General features: G+C 35.1%; 1 protein-coding gene across 1 annotated transcript; it reads right to left on the minus strand.

The window, feature by feature from the left end:
• Positions 1 to 887: 887 nt before the first annotated feature.
• Positions 888 to 9,599, minus strand: LOC146536489 (uncharacterized). The gene is made up of 10 exons (XM_085190227.1): positions 9,319 to 9,599; positions 8,985 to 9,240; positions 8,296 to 8,391; positions 7,866 to 7,967; positions 7,482 to 7,535; positions 4,422 to 4,584; positions 3,863 to 3,987; positions 3,368 to 3,487; positions 2,631 to 2,772; positions 888 to 1,870 (listed from the first exon to the last, which is right to left on the minus strand). Exons 1-10 carry the CDS (start codon positions 9,454 to 9,456, stop codon positions 1,531 to 1,533), a joined length of 1,536 nt encoding a protein of 511 aa, XP_085046353.1. The 5' UTR covers positions 9,457 to 9,599; the 3' UTR covers positions 888 to 1,530.
• Positions 9,600 to 9,882: the final 283 nt, after the last annotated feature.

Below are 9,882 nucleotides of genomic sequence, written 5' to 3' on the forward strand. Positions count from 1 at the left end.
CTAACACTGAGTTGTGTACGTTCAAACGCGCAGCTGTGCTGACGTTTCGCCGTCTTATCAATGCAGCTACGGCTCCGTTAGCACTGTTACCGACAGCAATACGCTTTTCCACATCCAATCATATGTCCATCTCTATTGAACTTACTTCCCAAGTATACCACTTCATTCACTTGTTCTAATATCTTACCATTCACTCTGACCTAATGTGAAAAGTAAGAATTTATTTATAAAAATTATAGAATCAATTTTTTTGACAATATAACGTCTCATAAATCAATGAACGCACGAAAAAGCAGAAGTAACTATCACGTTCCGAGGAAGTGAAATATTTATCTTCATTTATATTTTCATTTCTTCGCTCTGGTGACGAGGCAAAGCAAGGCGTTGAATTCTGCCACTTGCCACACGCAATGCCTCAGAAATCTTGGGGAAAGTGGGCAACGGAGTGTCTTAACACTAGGTTCCCTTGCTCCTACCCTGCTGTGTGCGGGATACACGTGAAGCTAATTAAATTTTTTTAAGTCTTACTTACCCTAAAATAACGAAATATCATCAATTTACAGCGACGCCCTATATCTATCTCTTATAAATTCTCAAGTCTCAATAAAATTCGAAAATTGCAAGGTGTTATTTCACCGTAACGTTTCACGTTTTTTATTTCACATGTATGTCGAAACTTACGAGTGAAAGTTATTTCATCATCAAAGAAATTTAATGAACATAAGCTTCGGCTTTTATAGTATGTAACTTTTGAGAAAATCTAAAATTAAAATAAATCAACGTCTTTTACAGCCGCAAGTCTGGGTTCTAGTCCCACGGGGGGCGTCCTCCTCTCGAGCGCTGGTGAAGCCGCGAGTGGGCCGCTAGTATCAAATAAAATTCAAGTACAAGTTCTGTAAAAATTTATTTGCAAATACAATATTTTTCTATAATATACATTTATTTATATTCTTTAATTGGTAACATATCCTAATTTTTACACATTAAATAAATAATTTGACTAATTGTATTTAATATATACCTACCAAAAAAAGTAAAAATATAAAATTTCAATGATTTATTCCAATTAATAAATGGTGGTTTAAATGCTGAGGTAGTTTACAATTTCATTTTCGTATTACTATAAGGTATTAAAAACATCGTTCAATAATATTTAGAAACAAAAAAAAATACGTCACGCAGGATTTTTTCCCGCATGTCGCAGAATCATCCAAGTACTAACTGCTGGGCGACATTGAGGCTTGCTACGTTAAATTTCCATATATTTCTAAATTAAAATATGATGACATTATTTAAAAACGTTGAAATAAGAGATAATTTCTATGTTTATTGCTAGCAATACTCATTAAAAACACAAATTAAGAATTGTATTATTACATTATCAAAAATTAAGACATTGAGATTCAAAATGAATAAGCGAATAATTCAATAAAATACCTACAACAACACTATTTTCCAAAAACACGAAACTAAATTCTAATAACATAATTTGACAAAGATAAAAAATCGACATTCAAATATAAATTTTCATTAGGATTCACACTTTAAATCTAACACTCGTGTTTCTCTTTCCGGTTCGGGCAACACTACCCTATAGTGAGTAGAGGGCGGTAAAGGCGCGTCCGGTTTCGCGTGATCCCGCCGGAAGTGCCTTGTAAGATGGCTGGTTTGCGAGAATTTCCTTTCACAAACTTTACACTGGTATTTTTTCAGGCCAGTGTGGACAACACGGTGTTGTTTTAAGGCGGAGGACGTATAAAATGTCTTACCGCACTCACAACGGTAGTCCCGTTGCCCTTTGTGACGTTTCACGTGGACGTTGTAGGAGCTGCAGGTTACGAAGCCGCGGTGGCATTCTTTGCATTTGTACCTAAAAAATATAAAAATTAACCAATTTGGAATATTAAAACATTTGGTACAAATCTTTGTTATTTTATTTATTATAAATAGGAGCTTCGACATGACCACATCACAATTACATTGTTTAGTCACAATTTCGACATTTAACAACGATTCCGCGCGAAACTCAATTCTATAATAAATTAATTGTTTATTTTCATTTTCTCGTCCTACTAACAAGAATAAATTAAAAGTAAAAAATCATTTTTAGATAAAGCTTTTATTTAAACGCTCTAAAGAGGAGAAAATAAAAATTGTCTTTTAAATTTTAACTATCAACTCATAACCACATTGTACACAATTTATATGATCATAAAAGCTTGTCGGGTGATTTACTTGTGTAAATAAACTAGTACTAATTTAATTATGTAAAATCTGCTAAGTTTTCAATTTAATTAAATATTGATTAACGCGAGCCATATTAGATTTAGAATGACGTCACATATTATCGAGCATTGTCATCCAAATTAAACGTGTATACAAAATTTCAGCTCAATCGGTTGAAGATATCTACTACAAAGATTTCACCCGAACATACATACATTGCAAGTTAAATAAAAGCTTTAAAAAAGCGCGGCGTTGAGTTCTGCCACTTAACGAGCAATATCCCGAAAATATCTCTCGAGTGATGCATGCAGAGTGTCTTAACATTAGGTTCCCTCTGCCTGCTGTGCTATATGCTGTGCTCAAACAAATACAAAAAAAGTAAATCATAAGCAAAGTTAACGTACCTAACTTCCTTATTATGTATCCTCACGTGTATGGACAGGTTCCCCGAAGTTGCAAATGTTTTATCACAGAGGTGGCAGGAGTAGGGCTTCTCGCCATTGTGGGTACGTTGGTGCACATTCAAATCCGCTTTGATGGGGAATCCTGGTAAATTATATACATGATTTATTGTGTACGGAGTATAAATTGTAAAATTATACTTTTATTTAAGACTTTGTACCTACATCTTTTTGTAAAATCTTGGGATTAAATCTACTCAAGGTAATAAAATTTTTGTTGTTTTATAGGACTATGTGTATAATCCCATAAACAAAACATAAATATGTTTTAGTACATTTAGTGTACCAAATTCTCAAACATTTCCTTTTATCTTTACATGAAATTAATTTATTTAACTAAGCAATTGTGTCATATAAAAGTAAAAGCAGCAACATCTATTTTTTTTTTAAATTAACTATAAATGTAATCTGTTAGTGTAGCCGCTACACTTATAGGTACATTTTCAGAAAAAAATGGATGTTGCTGCTTTTGCTTTTATATGACTTAATTATCTGTTACATAATTGTACTAATATTTCACATTTCTTTAATAAATTTAAAATATTTTATTACGAAGTTTCCATTTTTAACCATCTTACAAGCACTTTCTTAAACAAATATAACACTTTGTCAAACTATCTATACAAAATAGAAGTTACCCCCAAACAAAATTTGAACCTACAACTGTTCCACTCACTCACCTTTCCCACATTCCTGACAGAGGAAGGTCTTGTCCCCCTTGTGTCGTTTCATATGTATGGAGAGCTGTGCACTTTGAACAAAGTTCTTGAAGCATATTGTACAGCTGTAGAGTTTCTCACCTGGAATTATATCATTTTTATTAAAATCTAAGATTTCATATAAGATTTGAAAAGTCCAGTTGGAAGGCCAGTTGTTGTGCAAGGGTCGAGTGCACACAGATCCGTGCAGATTTAAGCGGTGGGATCTCAGACCAATAAGCGTGTGACTGTAAATACTATAGGTTGTTGGTTCGATTCCCACTCGAGGAAGTGAAATATTTAATTTTTTAATTTCCTCGCACTGGTAACGAGGTAAAATGCGACGTTAATTTCCATCACTCAACACGCAATGAGGGATTACATTAAAAAATATTTGAATAAACGAGTATTTCCAATTTCAAAAAGGTTCAGGTAGAAATCCAATTTTGCTATTTTCGATTATTATTTTCAACGTACCAGTGTGCACTCGTATGTGGTTGACCAAGCCAGTGCGCCTCCGGAAGGGCTTGGAGCAGTACTCGCAGCTGTACGGCGTCTCGCCGCTGTGCGTCTTGCGGTGCTGGAACAGCGCGCTATGGCCCCTGACACCCCCACACCACATATTAATATTCAAATTCAAAATATTATGACGAAAAAGTAGATATTCAAACACTTATTCACTTCCAATTCATATATAATAATGTTAATTACAATAAACTTTACTGCTCTCTACCACCAAACATATTTTCCCTATCTTAATTATACATAATGAAATTAAAATTCGTAAATTGTGAACAAGGAAACACTTAGTGACTCCGATTTTCACTAAGAGGAATAAATTATTTTCACTATCCCTCTGTGGTAACAAGACAAAAAAAGCATTGGGTTCCGCTACTCAACATGCAACGTCTTGAAAAAGGGCGAAGGATAGAAAATAGTAGTGTTTTAAAACTATATACCGCTACCCCCGCGCACTCTACCCCGCTGTAAACGGGTTACGGCGTTGACCTAAAAAAATGTCAAATACCATACAAACCTGAAAGCAGCCGGACATTCCTTGCACTTGTAAGGCCTGAGTTCAGTGTGGCATATCTTATGTGCCTTCAAATTACTTTTAGTTGATAATATTTTCCCACACACATCGCACTGGTGAGGAGTCTTGCTGTCCGGCACCGGGGGGACTTCTCCGAGGATGTACTCTAAAAGGAAGATAGAAGACAGTAAAGGGCCCACTTTATATATGTGTTTCTTCTAGAACTTCTTTAAGTCCCTTGGCAATCGTTTTGTGGCGGGTGGTGATTGGAACTCGAAACATGTGAACTGGGGTTCTAGACTAACGACCACTAGAGGTAGACAGCTGAGGGTGAGCATAGACTCCAACAACCTCTTCACATCATCCACTGCAGAGCCAACATACTGGCCTAGTGACCCCAACAAGGTCCCTGATTTGTTGGACTTCTTTGTAGTGAAATCACTTTGTAACCACTACTTCAAAATAGAGTCTTGTTACGATGGCAACTCTGATCATTCACCAGTTTTGCTTACTATAAGTTCCCAAATAAGGGAAAAACCAAGTCCAGAGCTGTTATACAATAAATTCACAGACTGGGAATCCTTTAGAGAACACATCAATCAAAATCTAAACCTGGAAATAAGACTGAAAACACATGATGATATAGATGATGCCAGCCAATATATTACGACTCTCATCCAGGAAGCGTGCTGGCTCAACACACCTAAAATAAGACATAACGTTAGGTATCTGAATCTGCCACTGGCAATAAAAGAAGCAGTCCTTGAAAAACGAAGGCTACGCAGAGTTTGGCATACAAGCCGCATGGAAGTGGACAAGAAAGTGTTCTATGAATCTGCCCTAGCCCTGAAAGATAAACTCCAAGTATGGCATGACAATACCCTGGAAACGCAACTCTTATCTCTGATACCTACTGCAGCAACCAATTACTCCCTGTGGAAATTTACAAAATACTACAACAGATCCCAAACTTCAATACCACCTTTAAGAACGAACCAGGGATGGGCCAGAACCCCCCAAGAAAAGATTGATAGTTTTGCCAAACATCTAGCGGAAGTGTTCAAGCCAAATGAAACAATCAACAAAAACTTCATAGAAGAGGTCGAGGCCAGTTTGGACCAGTGCTGCCAGATGTCTCTTCCCCCCAGCAGAGTAACGGTGCGAGAAGTATGGAAAACTATCTCTAACCTCAAAGATAAAAAGGCTCCTGGCTATGATCTCATAACTAAAGAAGTTCTAAAGCAGTTACCTAGAAAAGCTATTGTATTCCTCACTGTCTTATACAACGGCATCATGAGAGTGCAGTATTTCCCACAGTTATGGAAGGTCTCTCAAGTCCTTATGACACACAAACCTGGTAAACCACCAACTGAAATGACGTCATATAGACCTATCAGCCTACTGCCGGTACTCTCTAAAGTCTTTGAGAAACTATTGCTCTTTAGAATGCAGGTACATATAGTGGAGAATAAGGCCATACCTGACCACCAGTTTGGGTTTAGACAACAGCATTCCACAGTAGAGCAGGTCCACAGAGTTTGTGACAAAATCAGGAGAACTCTAGAAGAAAAGAAATACTGTGCCGCAGTGTTCTTGGATGTACAGCAGGCATTCGACCGTGCCTGGCATGATGGTCTCTTGGTCAAAATTAAAAATTGTCTGCCCCACAACTACTACATGATACTAAAATCTTACCTGACAGAAAGATTGTTCCAAGTGAAACAGGATGACACCATCTCCAAGCTGTATGATATCAGGGCTGGAGTTCCGCAGGGCTCTGTACTGGGAACGAATGCACTACTGCAACATTTGCTGATGATACAGCCATACTTGCAAGCCATGAAAATCCAGACACAGCATCATTACAGCTCCAAGCAGGCCTTGACCTTATATCAGCATGGCTCGGAGGATAAAGGCCAGTGTGCATAAGTCAGCACAGGTAACGTTCACCCTAAGGAGAGGCAATTGTCCATCTGTATCACTGGATAACATTGTACTGCCCCATAAAGAATGTGTCAAATATTTGGGGATGCACCTGGATCGTCGGCTAACTTGGCAATACCACATAAGTAAAAAAAGGGAAGAACTCAACATCCGTTACAAAGGCTTACATTGGCTGCTGGGCCGAAACAGCAAATTGTCCACCGATAATAAATTACTCATTTATAAGTCCATTCTCAGACCCGTTTGAACATATGGGATACAACTCTGGGGTAGCTCTAGCATCTCCAATATCAATATCCTACAGAGGATGCAAAATATTATCCTACGTAATATCTCTAACACACCATGGTTTATCACCAATGGTGAAATTCATGAACACCTTGGAATCTCTACTGTTAGGGAGGAAATTCACAAGAACGTTATCAGATACAGAGGGAGACTGAAAGAGCATCCCAATAAACTTGCTTCTGGGTTAACTATAAGATCCTACAGGAAGCGACTTAAAAGAAAGGACATTCTGTCAATTACTCCATGACAGTCACTCTGGCGCACAGTATAAGTAGATGCAATCACTGAACTGCACACTTTAAATGTCTTATCTCCCAACACTTCTGCTTAAAGTGATAATACTGATCGCAGAAACAACTGAGAGAAAAAATATATATATATATATGTGTTTACTGTACGCTTAGTGAGTTGTGGCCGCCCTGAAATTAGCTGAGGTCTGTGCAGGTTTGATTTTTTTTAGCTTCAGCAATAGATGAGAGGTAGGTAGAAGAAAACTAATTATAATACAAGTACAGCAAATGGAGTACCACTTCCCACACAACACTGTAGTTGTGAGTGGTGGAACTAAACTTTATCTTGTTACTAGAACTGAGGAAATCAAAAAATTAAAACTTCATAAAAATAAAGATAAAAAAGGAAGTTCAACATTATGAGGGTTTACATTAGTTAGAAGTGAATATGCTTAGTTTTTTTAAATATCATATGATTCACACTGTATCCTGCACAGAGCAGGGTAGACTAAGGGAATGTAGTATGACATGACTGATAATGACACTCCATTCTCCATTAAATATATTTACAAAATTTATTATAGCTTTATGAAAACCATACCTCTTTTCTTTCTCCCCCTTTTCTTCTTAACTTTTTCCTCTTCACATATTAATTCTGTAAAAAAATAAACATTAAAATAAAATAATCTGTAACACAACATTATTCTACCTACCATGTTGCAACAGTTAGATAATGCTATCAGGTTTCACCAGAATTCGAGACATTGTGTGTTGTGTGGTAGAACTCAACACTGCACTCTATCATGCCAGAGTGAAGAAACATAAATAATATTAGATATATATAAACATAAATTAATAGTTCATACCCCCTAGTGCAGATTGAACTCTTAACTATCACAATTATTGGGATGTTCTCCCATTGCACCATAGTAGCCTTAGAGATAAATATAATTAAATTATTTATTAAGATCTAAGCTAACAGTACCTTTGACCATAGCATTTGTATCATTATCACTGAACAATAATTTGGTACTGTTATAGCTCTCCCAATTGTTCTTGTCATTATTTTCGGCAGTATGTGTCGTTTCTGTAATAAGAATTCTTGTACAAATATTGTAAATTGAGTGTTTTATTTGTAGTAGTTGTATGGTGATAGAATCAGATTGTAAAAGCAATGGTTGTAGGTTTTATTCCAACTCAGGGGAATTAAATTAAATTTTCACATTTAAACATGTAATATCTTGGAACTAGATTGAGAAGAAGGCAATAAGTGTTGAGTGCCTTAGTACTTTGTACCTACCCAGCCAATCTATTCATAATTTAAAATAAAATAAATTTGTTGCATTTAAAATAAAATTTACCACTTTCTGGTATTATCAGTCAAGTCAATAAAATTCAAAGTGATATTGATATACCTTGTTGTGTTTTCTTCAATTTTATTTCACCAAGCACCATATTATCATCATCTGCATCCCAACAGCTGTTGTTGCCCTCATTGTCTATAATGGGTTCTATAATAAAATAGTATAAATTGAATTATACAAGAATATTAATATGAAGCTATTAAAGTCCAATGTGTAAGATAATTTGAAATATTTGGACTGATATTTCATAAAAGGAAAGAACTGTTTTTATTAATTAGTTCTGTCAACCATATAGTTTAAAAAACTGTAACAAATCTAAGTATGTTGTCTGGAGGCAATGTGTGTTGAGTGGCAGAACTCAATGTCACGCTTTGCTATGTTACCAGAGGGAGAAAGATGAAAATAATTTAATTTTCTCACAGCCTATCCCATTTACAGTTGTATGCTTGAGTGCTGCATCACAAAGACTACCTAAGTATTTATTATGAAATTTAAAGGATGATATTATAAAAAATAGCAGCAGAACTGCCACTTTCTGCCAAATTATTTGAGTGGCAGAACTGAAAGCCAGGCTTGTGCATTTTTTATTTTTTATCTTATATGTTTCTAATAGTTATATTCAGAGGGAGCTGGATATGACATTTCAATCTATCAGTGTCTCTAGATGAGTAAAATTATTCAATGCAATAATACAAATAAAAAGAATATTAATAATTCAATTATCATATGATAAGACATACCATGTTTAACTTCAAAAGGTTTGTTTTCTTTACTGATTAAATCATTGCTTTCTTCTTTCACATAAGTAGTTTCACATTTGATTACATCAAATTGTTTAACATCATTGGTAATTGGATTGTCAAAAAATATTTTCTCTGAATAAGACTTCAGTGTTTTCTCACTTTCCTCACATTGTATATTAAAAGCGTAGGTTCGTTTCAATTGACGACTGCATTCTTTACATATAAGACGGGGAAGACCATCATCTACTAAGGGCTAGTTAATACAATAATCAATTAAGGATAATTATCAAATAAGAAAAACATAATAATGGTATCAGTAATTCAAGCCTACCTTTACTTTTGTACAGTTCGATAGCATTTCACAGTATAATATATTTCTTTTAGCATAATAACAAGTGAAAATATCGAACGTTTGTTTATTAGATTCCAGACAAATACGACATATGCTTTTGAAATCCATTGACTTCATTGAAAATATAAATGGTTTAAGTTTTAATTATTTTATAGGATTTACTTAATAAAGAACTAATTTATTTATCTTTATCATTTAATATAAATAAATTTTAGGTAATATTTTGTTGAAATGAGATACTTGTTTTGAGTAAAATAAACTGACATTTGTAATTGTTTGACGTTTATTATTGTGACATATTGACAGTTGCCCTTGAGCCCTCAACATAAAAGGGACAAGGATTTTGGAAAATCGAGTACATATCGATTAATACCGATTGTCATAAAATTCATGTAAAAGTAATTACTAATTATTTAAAATGGTACTGCTAAAATAGTAAAATTAATATAATTTTGTATTTTCCATATTTCATCACAGACTGTCGTACCGCAGTGGCACAGCATCTGATTGTTAACGCGACGGTCGCAAGTTCCATTTTCACCC

The sequence above is a fragment of the Heliconius melpomene genome, chromosome 9, assembly GCF_056956725.1.
Source record: "Heliconius melpomene rosina isolate 202511_hmr_F chromosome 9, ASM5695672v1, whole genome shotgun sequence".
In the NCBI taxonomy this organism is placed as follows: Eukaryota; Metazoa; Arthropoda; class Insecta; order Lepidoptera; family Nymphalidae; genus Heliconius; species Heliconius melpomene.

What these genes read in the sequence shown, in the direction of transcription:
- LOC146536489 (XM_085190227.1), bottom strand. Translation starts at nt 9,456, where the DNA reads ATGAAGTCAATGGATTTCAAAAGCATATGTCGTATTTGTCTGGAATCT. An exon ending in ACCTTTTGAAGTTAAACATG is followed by an intron (nt 8,392 to 8,984) that starts GTATGTCTTATC and finishes ATTTTATTATAG; the next exon opens with AACCCATTATAGACAATGAG. An exon ending in ATACATAATAAGGAAGTTAG is followed by an intron (nt 1,871 to 2,630) that starts GTACGTTAACTT and finishes TATATTTTTTAG; the next exon opens with GTACAAATGCAAAGAATGCC.